This window comes from Podarcis vaucheri (assembly GCF_965113315.1).
Source record: "Podarcis vaucheri genome assembly, chromosome: 10".
Classification (NCBI taxonomy): domain Eukaryota; kingdom Metazoa; phylum Chordata; class Lepidosauria; order Squamata; family Lacertidae; genus Podarcis; species Podarcis vaucheri.
The window spans coordinates 41,503,859-41,518,873 of NC_138748.1; the positions used below are offsets into that span (position 1 = coordinate 41,503,859).

Below are 15,015 nucleotides of genomic sequence, written 5' to 3' on the forward strand. Positions count from 1 at the left end.
CTGCGGCTCAGAGGCTCGTTCCGAACGCGCTTGGACTACGAGTCCCAGGGTACCTCGCGGCAACCCGGAAAACGAAGCGGGTACCGAACGTGGCGGCCGGCATGGAGGGCGAGGGAGCCGTCGAGGAGACCGCGAAGACCTTCCAAGAACTGGTGAGCGGGGAAGACTCGTTGTCTCTCTTGGCTCCCGATGACCCTTTACTTGCCCAGCGGTTTGCCTTTTGAATTTTATTTTAAAACCAAGTCCAGCCATTGCACCGGAGTAGACGAAGCTGCCCCTCCGCCCCGCTCTGCTAAGTTCTGCGGAGGAGTTGCTATGATGGGGGCAGCATTTCTGGAACCAGCCAGGCAATCGCGGTGCTCAAGGCTGGGGTCGCTCAGCTAGGTAGTGCTGTACAGCGTGGCAGTCATTTCCCACTAGTCGCGTATACAAGCTTTCGTTCTCCACTGAGAAAATGCCCCGTTGAAACCATGGGAAAGCGCCTGTGCAGAGAAAGCTAGAGGGGTTATATTATACTTTGGTTGGTGGTGAGGGTGTTTATGGTCTGTTAGCCCAGCTCTCAGAATTGCTTAGCGGGTTTGCGTCTTGCTTTGAAACCAATAGTGTCCTAAGGCACTGCAGTGGACAAAACGAAAGGAGAAAGATTAAATGTGGTTTCCTGTGTAAAGAGATATTTTGCTACATGGTTGTGTGTTGCCATCCTGCTAAGGAACTAAAATACGATTTTTCAGTTTTACCCTGACACAACAGACCCAGGTAGGGGGCATGTGTGGCGCTGTGGGTTAAACCACAGAGCTTAGGACTTGATGATCAGAAGGTCGGTGGTTCGGATCCCCACGACGGGGTGAGCTCCCGTTGCTCGGTCCCTGCTCCTGCCAACCTAGCAGATCGAAAGCACGTCAAAGTGCAAGTAGATAAATAGGTACCGCTCCAGTGGGAAGGTAAACAGCATTTCCGTGCGCTGCTCTGGTTCACCAGAAGTGGCTTAGTCATGCTGGCCACATGATCCGGAAGCTGTACACCAGCTCCCTTGGCCAATAAAGCGAGATGAGCGCTGGAACCCCAGAGTCGGTCACGACTGGACCTAATAGTCAGGGGTCCCTTTACCTTTACTAACAGACCCAGGTAAGGTCAGGTGTTTGGAGCAGGTGGTGCTGTGGTCTACTCTAAACCAATGAGCATCTTGGGCTTGCTGATCAAAAGGTCAGCGGTTCAAATCCGCGCAACAGGGTGACCTCCCATTGCTCTGTCCCAGCTTCTGCCAACCTAGCAGTTTGAAAGCATGCCAGTGCAAGTAGATAAATAGGTATCGCTGTGATGGGAAGGTAAACGGCATTTCCGTGTGCTCTGGTTGCTATCACAGTGTTCCGTTGCACCAGAAGCGGTTTAGTCATGCTGGCCACATGACCCGGAAAGCTGTCTGTGGACAAATGCCAGCTCCCTCGGCCTGAAGTGAGATCAGCGTCACACTCCATAATCACCTTTGACTAGACTTAACCATCCAGGGGTCCTTTAACCTTTTACTTTTTGGGTGAGGAGAAGCTTGGCCTGTGTCCCTTTTCTTATTTTGCTTGTTTTTATTTTTTTTAAAGGGTCCCATGTTTTCAAGTTATCAAAGTTTTGAGATGAAAATAATACTTATAGCTAATTGAAAAGACCATGGTCAGGTTCACATTTAACAACCAAACAATGGCTTAGCCCAAACATGCAGTTTCCCTGGGAGGAGATCGCAAGCCAACCTTTGCTTAGGTGGCATGCTGCAGTATGCTAAAAGGACAGGAGACGATAGATGGGTTTATCAAGCTGTGTGAACCAGGACTTGCTGGATTCTGAAGATTGGGGTCCCTTGCTGATTATGGTTTCTTTTCTCTTTGGAATAATAGGGAGTGACCGATGTGCTGTGTGAAGCCTGTGATCAGTTGGGATGGAAGACACCGACAAAGATCCAAGTCGAGGCCGTTCCAGTTGCACTCCAAGGTGAGACTTGGAAAAAGAGAAATCTCTTTCTAGAAATAAGAAGAGGCTCTCCTGTGTTTCTTGTGTTATAGAACTGGTATTGCCAGTCATTTGTATTACACAGACTTGGATCCATGTGGAGTTCCTCTCAGCTTGGTCTATGAAGCAATACAGCTTCCTGGTCTGTCCTGCGGCAGAAGTGTCAATCTCCCCAACTCCACAAATCTTCTGGCAGGGGAGCTGTACCATTTGTAGGGAAGCCCCATCCGCAAGAAGTCAAGTGGGACCTGGGCTTTTTAAAGCAGTGAGACAGCCAATTTTGTTCAAGCCAAAAGAGACTGAGAGGAGATATGATAGGCATCTTCCAGTATCCAAAGGGCTGCCACATGCAAGATAGAGCAAGCTTTTTTCTTCTGCTCCGGAAGGTAGGAGCTGAAGTGATGGGTTCAAGTCATAAGAATGGAGATTGCGGTTAAACATCAGGAATAACTTTCTGACAGTAAGAGCTGTTGAGCTCCCACAAGGCGTGCTTGGCTCTTCTTCCTTAGAGGTTTTTAAGCAGAGGTTGGGTGGCCATTTGTCATGGAAGCTTTAGTTGACATTCCTGCATTGCAGAGGGTTGGACTCAATAACCCTCAGGGCCCCTTCCAACTCTACAATTCTATGACTGAATTATTATTATTATTATTATTATTATTTGTACCCCACCCATCTGACTTGGTTGAAAATGCTTTAATATTACTTTTCTCGGTGGTGTATTCAAATATGTTATTTGTCAGGAGAGACTTCCATTTTCATTAACTGCCCTCCAAAATGTTACCTGTACAATAAGACAATTAAACAGAGAAGGGAAATGTCTATTGAAACTCTTCATGGAGTCAGTTACAGATAGGTAGCCGTGTTGGTCTGCCATAGTCAAAATAAATATGATATCTGAAGAAGTGTGCATGCACACAAAAGCTCATACCAAGAACTAACTTAGTTGGTCTTTAAGGTGCTACTGGAAGGAATTTTTTTATTTCTTCATGGAGTGTTTAGTAGTGCAGATATCCACTGCCGCTACTCTTCCTGTGCCAGCTTCTTTTCCTTCCCTTGGTAAGAGCCAGGGTTGAGGAGCTGTTAGAAGAGGGGTCTTGTACAACCCTTCCATGGCCTGTACTCTGTATCTTCAAATAATACGCTTATTACATTGGTTGATGTTTCTTAAGTTATGTTAGCTGATTTCAAGCTGTCCCTAGTGCAAAGATTTCTGTTCTAGTGCTGCTCTTGTTACTTTCCAGAACTGCTTTTGAATTTCCTCCATCTGTGCTGTTGTATTCCTTCAGCCCTGCATGTGACACACCTCTTTTCTTGTAGGCCGTGACATCATTGGCTTAGCAGAGACTGGATCTGGGAAAACGGGGGCTTTTGCATTGCCCATCCTTCAGGCACTGCTAGAGACACCTCAGCGCTTCTTTGCTCTGGTCCTTACCCCGACCCGGGAGCTAGCCTTTCAGATCTCGGAGCAGTTTGAGGCCCTTGGATCGTCCATTGGTGTCCAGAGTGGTGAGTGGCCTGCCTGCAGTGCTAAGAATTAGCAGGGGGAAAAATGGAATTTGTAAGGAGAAGAAGCAGTCACATGCTTTTCAAAATAAGAATAGTAAAATATCAGATTCAAGAAATGGAACTGTATCCCACTTCAAAGTGTGAATCTTAGTACAGTGGTGCCCCGCAAGACGAATGCCTCGCAAGACGGAAAACCCGCTAGACGAAAGGGTTTTCCGTTTTTGAGCTGCTTCGCAAGACGATTTTCCCTATGGGCTTGCTTTGCAAGACGAAAACGTCTTGCGAGTGTTCCGATTTTTTTCCGCTTTCTCCCCCTTTTGCTAAGCCGCTAATAGCCTTTTAGCCGCTAATCCGCTAAGCCTTTAATAGCCACTAAGCCTTTACAGTGGTGCCTCGCAAGACGAAAAGAATCTGTTCTGTGATTCTCTTCGTCTAGCGGTTTTTTCGTCTTGCGAAGCAAGCCCATTGACGGATTAGCGGATTAGCTCTATTAGCGCTATTAGCGTCTTTTATCGGCTTATCAGATCAGCTGATAAGCGGCTTAGCGGCTTCGAAAAAGGGGGGGGAGGAAAAAAAACCCGCAGGAACTCACAAGACATTTTCGTCTTGCGAAGCAAGCCCATAGGAGATTCGTTTTGCGAAGCACCTCCAAAACGGAAAACTCTTTCGTCTAGCGAGTTTTCCGTCTTGCGAGGCATTCGTCTTGCAGGGCACCACTGTAATAGCCGCTAAACCGCTAATAGCGCTAATCCGCTAAGCCGCTAATAGGGTTGCTTCGCAAGACGAAAAAACCGCAAGACGAAGAGACTCACGGAACGGATTAATTTCGTCTTGCGAGGCACCACTGTATGCCTCTAGTAGAGGTGGATGGAGCAGCCTATTTTCATTCCTTGTCAGTTTCGCATGCATTCAATCCATAAATTAGTTCTTTCCTGATTTTAAAAGCGATACAAAAACACTTTCGTTTGTGTGTGCTCTTCCCCAAAATGCACATATTTCAAGCATGTCCCCCCAAACACTCATTTGTGTATTTTTTTTTCTTTTGCATTTCTTTTTACATATTTTTGAAGCCAAAACTGCTTTGTAAAATTTGGGGAAGTTCGCAACCTCGTTGTTAATTGTGTTCTGGTCTGCATATCAATGAAGGAACTGCAAATTAGGTGGGTTTGTGCTAAAACACACCCATCTTATGATCGAAAAGTTAACACTGGAAGTTTCTGGCAGTTTCTCTTAAAAACAAAGAAGCAAGCAGAGAGAGATTTAATTAGGTGGGTCTTATTTCACTCTCACCGTTAATATTTCTCCATGTGTATCCCTCCCCCCAAAAAAATATGTAAGCCATGCAAATGAAGAGTGCTTGGTTTGCACAATTTATTCCAGTTTCATAATCTAATTGCCTTTTAAGCATTAAACTTGTTTGCTTTGGATTCATTATTTACCTCTTGCAGGTCCCCCCCCCCTGAATATGTAGCAGTTGATTGTTTTGGTTGGAGCTGCTTACACTAGTCCCTATGAAATAGAATGGAAGCTTGGCTAAGACTTGCTTCCTGAAGCTAATGCCGGGTTCTTTTTTATAATATGTATTTGTCAGTGTTGGGGTGTCTTGTTTGAAGAATGCCTCATAGCATCTAAACGTAGTAATCCAGTTCCAATACTAGGCTGTGCCTATGAGCAAGCTTGGCAATGGATAAGGGGCCTGAATTTTGCCTTTTATTTTCTTGTAAAGGAGGTGATGGTTGTGAACTGGCTCAATTTCAATGGGCTTCATTTAACTTGTCTTTTATTTCTCCCCTCAAAGCTGTTATTGTGGGAGGAATTGACATGATGGCGCAGTCTCTGGCCCTAGCCAAGAAACCACATGTAATAATTGGTAAGAAACAGGCAGCATCAATGATTCAAATGATTGTAATGAGATCTTAATAATTCATATGAATGAGGCCTATTGCACATCTGTGTCTTTTACATCTGCCTAAATGAGGTCATGAAAAGCAGTAGGCCAGCAAACATCTCCTTTATTCACACTTCTGATACCTTCCCAGTTTAATGTTAAGCATCAGCCACAGGTCTTGTACTTTAATTTGAAACAGGAGCAGACATGGGAATTCTCCCCACCTCCCCCAACTTCATCCTAGGGTCCACATGGCTCAGGCAGAGCTTTTGCCTTTGAGCCACAAGTTTGCTCATTTACCATTTCTGATAAATTGATGTTTCTCTCCTAAGTGTTAACTGATGTGTGCTGCTTGACTGGAAGGGCTGGAGTATTTGTCATCTGGCTTGAGAGTGAAAAACTGTATTAGGTTGACCAGACTTGACTGCAACCTCCATGGAGCAAATCTCTCAAAATAACTTCCTGATTTACGTCAAGCCTCCTCCACCCCCCCCCCACTGGGATACAACTAGCCATGCCGTATTAAACCTGCATAAAGTTATGACTTAATCCATACTCCAGTGGCTGTGCTTACAAAGGCTTTTGGCAGAAGGAAGTCATGGGACTCTGAGATTTGGCAAACTGGAGTGAATGGGGGATACATGGCAATAGTGCTTTGTGTGTTGTGTTTTAGTGTTTCTTTTTGAATGCTCTGTTTGGTAAAGTTGAAAGTTTGTTTGGTTTTCTCCTGTAGCTACACCTGGCCGCCTTATTGACCACCTTGAGAACACAAAGGGCTTCAATTTGAGAGCTCTGAAGTATTTAGTTATGGATGAAGCTGACCGGATCCTCAACATGGACTTTGAGACAGAGGTGAGCACTGTCAACTCTTGTCGCCTTAGAACGGTCCTTTGCAACATCATGGAGATGGTGCTTCTCAAAACCGTTTCACGTGTACTTTAATCACCCTCATTATCACACGCAAGGTGGCTTACATGACAAGAATTAAAAACATAACATTCATTAACCAATAAATAAAATACATAAAAAGTACACAACCAAATTGGAACAGTGTCCACATAATCATAATAAGATTGAAAAATAAAGATACAAAATTTAATGTCGGTAACAGCAACAAAACCCAACCAAGCACCCTAAACAATACCACAGCCCAAGGGTCAGCAGCTTTTGCAGCTGCAGCCAGTCCTGGCCCCGCCCTCTCAGGCAAGGTGGAAGAACGTCAAGGCAGAGAGCAGGTCTTCCTGAGTTCACAGCCAAGATGGGCAGTAGGACCTGCAGGTCAATGGGACTTGCCTCTGTGTGATTCCCTAATATGGAACACATAGCCTCTGTTGTCTTCACCACTTCGCAGCTGACAGTATGGTGTCATGCTTCCTGTGTTTCCCTCTCCAGTGGATCCTTGTTGACTGTTGGGATCTGAAACATTTTCAGATACAGTGGACCCTCTAGTTACGTACTGCTCTGGATACGTAACTTTCAGGTTATGAACGCAGCAAACCCGGAAGTGTATATTTCCAAGTTTTGCCTTGCGTGCATGCGCAGAAGCGCTTAATGCGTAGAAGCGGTGCCTCAGCCTATGGATTTTCAGGTTGCGGATGGACCCCCAGAATGAATTTAATTCGTATCTGGGGGGTTCACTGCACTAGGTTTTAAGATTTAGCAAGGCATTTGGATACTAGACTTGTAGTCTTGTTATCAACTATTGCTCAGGTTGCTGTCCAGAGAGTCCCAGTTCATCTGTCCCGGTTCATGTGTAGTAATCTGCAGTTGTAGCCCGAGTAGCAAGACCTTATCTGAAGGCATTGGGATGCTTTCTCCCCCATGTTGCCTCTGTCCTCCTCGACCCTAACAGCACCACTCCCTCCTTTCTGTGGAGCAGTAGAGTGCCTTGTTTTTCAAAGGAGGCGCTTCCAGTGTTGCTTTCATCAGACTGGATTGTGATACCACTCCCACAGTGATGCAGTATTCGTCTGCATGCACAATAATTACCTTTCTAGTTGTTTCACTGTCACTTGCCTTCTCTTTTCACAGGTAGACAAGATCCTGAAAGTCATTCCCAGAGACAGGAAAACATTTCTCTTTTCTGCTACCATGACTAAAAAGGTAAGGGAAGGTGTGGCATTTTGCATGAGTTCAGCTAAGGTGGAGGTAGAAATTAACAGGTCATACCAGCTAAATTTGTGTCTGAAAACATTAATTATTTCTGTTCAGGTGCAAAAACTCCAGCGTGCAGCCCTTAAGGACCCTGTCAAATGTGCTGTTTCAACTAAGTACCAGACAGTTGAAAAACTGCAGCAATACTATGTCTTCATCCCTTCCAAGTTCAAGGTAACATTTATTTTTTTCAGCTACCGTATTTTTCGCACCATAGGACGCACTTTTTCCCCTCCAAAAATGAAGGGGAAATGTGTGTGCGTCCTATGGTGCGAATGCAGGCTTTCACTGAAGCCTGGAGAGTGAGAGGGGTTGGTGTGCACCGACCCCTCACGCTCTCCAGGCTTCGCACACCTCTCCGCAAGCAGCGGGAGCGCTCTCGCTGCTTTCGGAGACTTGCCTGCATGTTGAAGCCTGCGCGCGCTGAGATCAGCGCGCCCAGGCTTCGCGGACATCTCCGCAAGCAGCGGGAGCGCTCCCACGGCTTGCAGAGAGCTGCCTGTTTGGGGGCTGGGGTCGGGGGAAGCTCGAGCTTCCCCCGCCCCAGCCCTGCGCCGGGGGAAAAAAAATAAATTTCCCCCCTTTATTTCCCCCCCCAAAAAACTGGGTGCGCCCTATGGTCCGGTGCGCCCTATGGTGCGAAAAATACGGTATTTTGTTTCCTTTAACTTATTTCCTGACTGTTGTTGCTTATTCCACTAGGATTTTCTCTGTCCCTTTGTGGTTTTTGAATGTGTTTTCCTTTCACCTAATCTCCATTAGTTTCCTTTCTGATTTCAGTTTCTTTCCCCCCTCTTTTTAGGACAGCTACCTGGTCTATATTCTGAATGAACTTGCTGGAAACTCATTCATGATATTCTGCAGCACCTGCAACAACACTCAGAGGACAGCCCTCCTCCTTAGAAATCTGGGCTTCACTGCCATCCCTCTCCACGGTCAGATGAGCCAGGTACAGGCAAAGTATTCATTTCTGGAATACCACACTGAAATAATGAACATATTTTAAGGGCAAATATGATTTGTATGTGTCACCAAGCTTGCTTTCCCTTTTGTTAGCTTATCTTTTACAGACTTTCATTTCTGTAGAAGAACAGACTGTAACGGCGGAACGATTCACAAAACCTGACTCATTTCGCTTTTCCACGCTGGAAAAATCTAAAGCATGTTCACTTGCCCTTTCTCTCTCTCACTCCCCCCAGAATAAGCGATTAGGGTCGCTGAACAAGTTCAAGGCTAAAACACGTTCCATTCTGCTGGCTACCGATGTTGCCAGCAGAGGCCTGGACATCCCCCATGTGGATGTTGTCGTGAACTTTGACATTCCTACCCATTCCAAGGTGAGTTACGAAGGCAGGGTGCTGGGTTACAGTTGTGCAGCCCCTAGTCTGAGATGTCCTAGTGGAGTTTGCAGAAAGAGATGACCCTCTTCTTCCATAGTTGCAACATAGGATTCCATAGCGATGGGATAAAACCCCCACCTCCATGTGAGCCCTCAGAAAGCTGAGCGTTGAAAGGGTGGGGAACCATTAATGCACCAGTAAGACAATGGGGGTTAGATGGGTCCTTAGCTCAGAGAGCTGGTCCTGCTCTAGATGTGACTACACTCCTTGTAAGGCTCAGACTTGCAACTTGAGGGTGTTCTGGCATAGGTCTTTGCTGCTTGATTCTTGGATGAAGAGTTGTGGCTAGGAGTGCCGCCTTAGTTTTGCTTGGTGCATTGCCCCATTTGTAGAACTGCCTGCCCAGGAAGCTTTGCTTGTCTCCTTTCTTTACTGGTCTTCAAAGTAATCCATTCAGAGCTTTAATCTGAATTGTTCATTTTAATTCAGAGAATTGCTGGGTTTCATATTTGTCTTCTGCGACGCTTTATGAATGCGGGTTTACAAACTTGTTTCATGGATGTTGCCTATGGTTGCTATATTATTAAACTGCTTGTGAAGCCTTTCTACAGAGTGCTATAGAATCTAAAAATAAAAAATATTATTGTGAAGATACAATGCCTGCAACTGTATGAGGAGGCGGATGGCTACAGCCACGTGGTCAAGCCCGTCTTTTTCACCTCCTTAGACACACTTGAAACATACGGAATACCTATCCAAAAGGAGCTGCGTCTAGTGAGCATTGTGGGGTCTCTTGCATAACTGCTTTGGATTACACTTTCTTTTTAAATGGTGTTTTGCCTTGCTTTGCCTTGCGTTCTGTGGCTTAATCTGGATCCCTTTCAGGATTACATTCATCGTGTGGGGAGAACGGCTCGCGCTGGGCGCTCAGGAAAATCCATCACCTTTGTCACACAGTAAGTCGTGCCCTCTGCTCCTTCCGCTGGGCCGCCACCTTTACTCCTCTCCTCTGAATGAGTGGGGAAGCAGCTTTCTGAAGTGTAAAATGCAACTGAGTTGGGGGAAGAGGCTTTTTTTAAGGGGGTGGGCTCTTAACTAGTTTATGGGCCACTGGTTAAGAAGAACCATTCGGATGAGAGAATTTTGTCTCACTTCCCCCAGGTATGATGTGGAGCTCTTCCAGCGCATCGAGCACCTGATAGGAAAGAAGCTGCCTGCCTTCCCCACGCAAGAGGAGGAGGTCATGATGCTGACCGAACGTGTGGCTGAAGCACAGCGATTTGCTCGGATGGTAGGCTGAACTTAAGGCTATGTTTGCGCTTCTGCAGACCCGTGTGGGTCCGTTTCTCTGTGGACATGCACGTGCAACAAATCATTGGGGTTCTATTGTGCAGAGGTGTGGCTGAAACATTCGGATTTGTACTGCATTGAGAGTCTTGTTAGCTAATTCTACACAAGGCCATTCCTGGTTATAAGGGGCGCTGTGTTCCCTCATGCATCCTTGCAAGCTGGGTTTTGGCTCTTATTTGTTTGTGCAATGTTTACCGGCCACCCTGCATGGTGACTGAAGGTATTACGCTTTCAGCTCTTGAGCTTCTTGATTGCTTCTGTGCCTCCATGCTTTGAATGCTCAAGCAACTTGCTGTCTGGCTTTCCTTGCAGGAGTTGCGGCAGCAGGGGGAAAAGAAGAAGCGTTCCCGAGAAGAGGAAAAGGAAGAGGATGACACCGAGGGAGCAATGGGGGTCAGGAACAAAGTGGCTGGTGGGAAAAGGAAGAAATGGAAAGCCTGAGAACGGAAGACACCCAGAACTATTTTTCTACGTTTTTAAGCTGCTTGGCTTTCTGAGTCACCAGTATCGGACTTGACCTTTCAGCATATCCCAGAGAGCAAAAGGTTTCCAGATCCACTTGCACCTTTTGTAAACTTCTGTAATCCAGAAGCAATTCTCCTGCAAGCCTGGGAAATCTCTTTTAATGCTGTGGGGAGGCCTGTTACTTCTGCTGCCAGCAGTTGTTCCTTTCTACCAGCAGGCCACAGTGGATTTCCTAAGCTACATGAAATGGATATATGGCAGAACCTTTTCAAGCTGCTACTATCAAAGTCAATGGAGAGAGACATTTGCACCCCTAATTTTATAAGAAAATTGTCCAAAATAAAAACAAAGTAATAAAAAATGCATGCTGTGCTGGTTCCAAGACATGCAGGCAAAGAAGCTTGCATCTTAAAGTTACTTATGTAATCACAGCTTTGTGCAGGTGTTTGTGGGCAAATAAATAAGTGAGAGCAGCAGAAACCTGCTCTCCATTTATTTATTTCCCACCCACGTTCACAAAGTGGACTTACTCGGCTTAGGGAAGGCAGTGCTAGGGCTCTGGCAGCATCCCAGAGTTTCTGTGTTACTTTCTCAAAGCTGGGTAAGTGAGGTGCTAGGCTTAGGGAAGAAGGCACAAGAGCTCTGGCTGGGTCCTAGAGCCCTTGAGTCTCCTTTCCAAAGCTGGCCAAACACTTGCAAGACTTAGAGAAGGAGGACGGAGGGCTCTAGGACCCTGCCAGAGCCTCACACTGCCTTCTCAAATTTGGGTAAGCTGCTTTCCTCCTTGTGGGGTGGGTGGGTCAGTTCCAGGGGTTCCTGTTATTTTTGCATATACACGCGAACCCCCAGAACCGAAGATGCAAGTTACCTGTATTTGTGATAGCACCTGTCAGTTGTGAATGCTTTTATGTCCAATGCTGCCTAGTAACCCAGACCAGTGTTCTGTAGAAAAGACTGATCCCCCAAATAGGGGAAAGTGTGGCAGATGCTTGGCTGTTTGCCTGTGAGTGCAGAATGCTGTCGAAGTGGGTTTTTCTTTCCTCATTATCTCAGCCCTGAGGCCATTCTGCCTGAACGCTAAAGCTGAGAGGCAGTGTTGATTTAGTCGAGGTGTTTGGCAAGGTGGATTGTCTTGCTGAGACCCTGCCTGTCTGCAGTGTTGAGGTTGGTGGAATGAGAGAGCTTTAATTAAAGTCCTTCCATCTTCTTCCCCTTTAGCTGTCTCTCTTTCATTGTGGCTCTTTCACAGCCTGTGAACGTTAAAGGTGACATTGCTCAAGCAGATCCGTCCAGTCAGGGGACTGGCTGCTTATCTGGTGCTTCTAAGTTGTTTCTATTTTGAACACACCCTGTTTTTAGAATAGAGCTGTGAGCAGTAGTAGGACTCTGTTCTACTTGCTACTTACCAGGCATCTTTGATTTTCAGTCATGCATTCTGACAGCCCTAACCTGAAGAGACCAGTTTTCATCTTTGGTACATGTGCAATGCCTGTTCGTCATCATGGGTGGAAATGTGAGTGTGCAGGGTGGGGTGGGGGGACTTATATATAGCAAGGATCTTTGTTTGTGTGTGTGTTTGTGAACACCTGTGCAGCAGCCCAGTAGAAAACAGCTTCTCTGTAGGAATGGATGACAGCTCTTCTCTGTAGGAGAAAAGAAAGTCAAGCACCTAAGAGGCAGAACTTGCCTTGCAGGGTTAAACCTGCCTCCTCCTTTTGCTGACCTCAGTAGAAGGAATGAGAAGCAGGCTTTGCCTCTTCGCAGTTGTATCCTAAAATTGCAGTCTGTTGCAGAGAGCCTGTCCCAACCGCGTTCCTAGAGGTTTTGTAGGAGCAAGTCAGCTATCTGCATGATCTGTTGCAGCCACACTGTCATTTTGAGTACAACACCTGCTTATTGTGGGGAAGGAAGGGAGCCCTTTTTGGGTCACATTTAGATATTGTAGCTAGGAAAATTTTAAACGTGGAAGCAAGCCTTTCAGATACTTTTCAGAACTGGCCAGTGTGGCGTTCCACACATTTCCCTCCCTCAACTGCTATTTGTGTATTCGTGTGATAAATCTCAGTTAACCAGTGATAGGTAAGGGACATGCCCATTTTCACCAACAGTCCTTCCCAAAGTAGACCTGCTGAAATCAGTAGACCTAGAACCACAGAACTGTAGAGCTGGAAGGAACCACAAGGCTCATCTAGTCCAACCTCCTGCGATTCTGGAATCTTTTTGCCCAGCGCGGGGTTCGAACCCACAACCCTAAGATTAGTCTCCTGCTACATGACTGACTTGTGTCCATTAATGTCAAGGGATCTATTCTGAGTGTAACTTAATTAGCTATTGCCATCTGTTTGGAAGTATTCTGGCCTATGCATGGGTTTTGAACAGTGTATCCATGGTATTTTCAAGTACCGTATTTTTCGTCCCATAGGACGCTCCGTTCCATAGGACGCACCTAGTTTTTTGGGGGGGAAATAAAGGAATTTTTTTTCCCCTTTATTCCCCCCCCCCAAAAGCAGGTCGGGGAAACAGAACCAGGTCGAGGAACAGCGGGATGGCGGCGCTGCGCCTCCCTGCTGTCCCCCGAGCTTGTGGGGCTGGCCGATGTCTGCCCGGCGCGAGGGGCGGTCTGCTTCAGGGCGCCCCTTGTGCCGGGCGGCAGGCTGCTATCCGCAGCGTGGGGAGCCTTGCGGGGAACTCCTGCAAGGCTCCCCACGCTGCGGATGTCTGCCCGGCGCGGGGGGCGCTCTGCTTCAGGGCGCCCGACACTCCGGAAAGCAGGCTGCTATCCGCAGCCTAGATAGCCCTGCGGGACCTCCCGTAGGGCTGCCTAGACTGCGGATGTCTTCCTGAAGCCTGGAGAGCGAGAGGGGTTGGTGCGCACCGACCCCTCTCGCTCTCCAAGCTTCAGCAAAAGCCTGCATTCACCCCATAGGATGCACCCAGATTTCCCCTTCATTTTTGGAGGGGAAAAAGTGCGTCCTATAGGGCGAAAAATACGGTACATTTTGCACAGAAGGAGCAAAGCCTATGGAAGAGAGCCATCATCCCTGGCTTAAGGCCCTCTGCTATTAAACCAGTGGGCTGCACTCTCCTCCCTCTTTTGCCTTATTTTTAAACTTGTAACCTCCTCCCAGGCCAATTTAACATGCAGCTATGAAAACCAAACATTAAAAAACCAACATGGTTGCTACACCCACATTCTTCACGGCGGCCTCACCTGCCAAAGGTATGCACATCCAGTTTTGCTATAAAAAAATCCCCCAAACCACCCTCCTAGTTTCAGTGCTAAGAAGTAGCTTCTTTGTCTGATCGCGATGACGGCAAGGACGATGCTTATATAAACAAAACAAGTGTGTGTGTGAGTTAGCATGCAAGACTTGATCATAGCCCTGCTCTGAGAACTCGGGGCATGCGTGGAAACAGCTGAGTTGCTCTAAATGGGAAGCACTTGAATTCGGTGTTCAGTTTCTGGGCGAGGCTGTCAACATGGCTACAGGGAACTGATACCAGTCAAGAACAAGGATGGGCAAACTGGCCCTCGGGCTAATTTTGTGCAGCCCTCAGTCAGATTTCATAAGCCCTCTGCGAGCAATCAGTTCAAGTCTCAGGCAAGAGTGAGATGTCCCTTTCCCAGAAGTTTGCTGGGGAGAGAAGGGGGGCAGAGGAAAAAGAGGGTGTTGTATATAAGAAAATGGGGAAGCCCCGCCCACCACTGGGTTTGGCTCCACCCACAGTTGACATGTTTCCCCCTCCCCTTGGGCCCAAAACAATTTTCTCCAGGGGGGGGGGAACTTGCCCATTCCTGCTCTAGGAAAAGTTTAAGACTTAACAGGTTTGCAATGGTTGTGGAAGTTCAGAACGTAAGCAAGTAGCGAAAGTTCACTAGGGGAACTACAAGATCACCCCACCACAGCCACCCCAATGCCATCTTCTAAATTTTGCCACCATGTCTTCCATTCAGATGACCGACCATGCTTGCACCCCATTCCTATTTGCTCTCCCTGCTCCCAATGTTTGCTTTCTTAGCATACGTAGAATCAGCGCTATTTTTTCTAGAAAAATAGGGGTGCCGGAACTCACCACGAATGCCTCCCTCTTAGAATGGCAATGGTGCCCACCTGAGAAGTGCCAGGAATGAGTTCCTCCTGGAAGAAAAGCCCTGCGTATAATTTAAAGGCAGGTTTTCAAGCCTCTTTGCCAAATGCGTCTGCCCTGTTCCATGTGTGTGTGTACACAGGCTGCTGATACCAGTATTTCGAGACAGTGATAAGATTGTCTTTGAATCTCTTTTTCTGCCTTTGTTGCCAGTTCTGGGTCATTGTA

General features: G+C 46.9%; 1 protein-coding gene across 1 annotated transcript; it reads left to right on the forward strand.

The window, feature by feature from the left end:
- The first annotated feature begins 35 nt into the window (after positions 1-35).
- On the forward strand, positions 36-11,913 carry DDX47 (DEAD-box helicase 47). Its single transcript, XM_082240014.1, has 12 exons — positions 36-152; positions 1,884-1,977; positions 3,313-3,501; positions 5,300-5,371; positions 6,123-6,241; positions 7,421-7,492; positions 7,601-7,717; positions 8,346-8,492; positions 8,743-8,880; positions 9,769-9,839; positions 10,045-10,174; positions 10,546-11,913. Exons 1-12 carry the CDS (start codon positions 102-104, stop codon positions 10,672-10,674), a joined length of 1,329 nt encoding a protein of 442 aa, XP_082096140.1. The 5' UTR covers positions 36-101; the 3' UTR covers positions 10,675-11,913.
- Positions 11,914-15,015: the final 3,102 nt, after the last annotated feature.

Coding starts and splice junctions, on each gene's coding strand:
- DDX47 (XM_082240014.1), top strand. CDS start 102: ATGGAGGGCGAGGGAGCCGTCGAGGAGACCGCGAAGACCTTCCAAGAA. Junction 5,372..6,122: donor GAAACCACATGTAATAATTG/GTAAGAAACAGG, acceptor TTTCTCCTGTAG/CTACACCTGGCCGCCTTATT. Junction 8,493..8,742: donor TCCACGGTCAGATGAGCCAG/GTACAGGCAAAG, acceptor CACTCCCCCCAG/AATAAGCGATTAGGGTCGCT.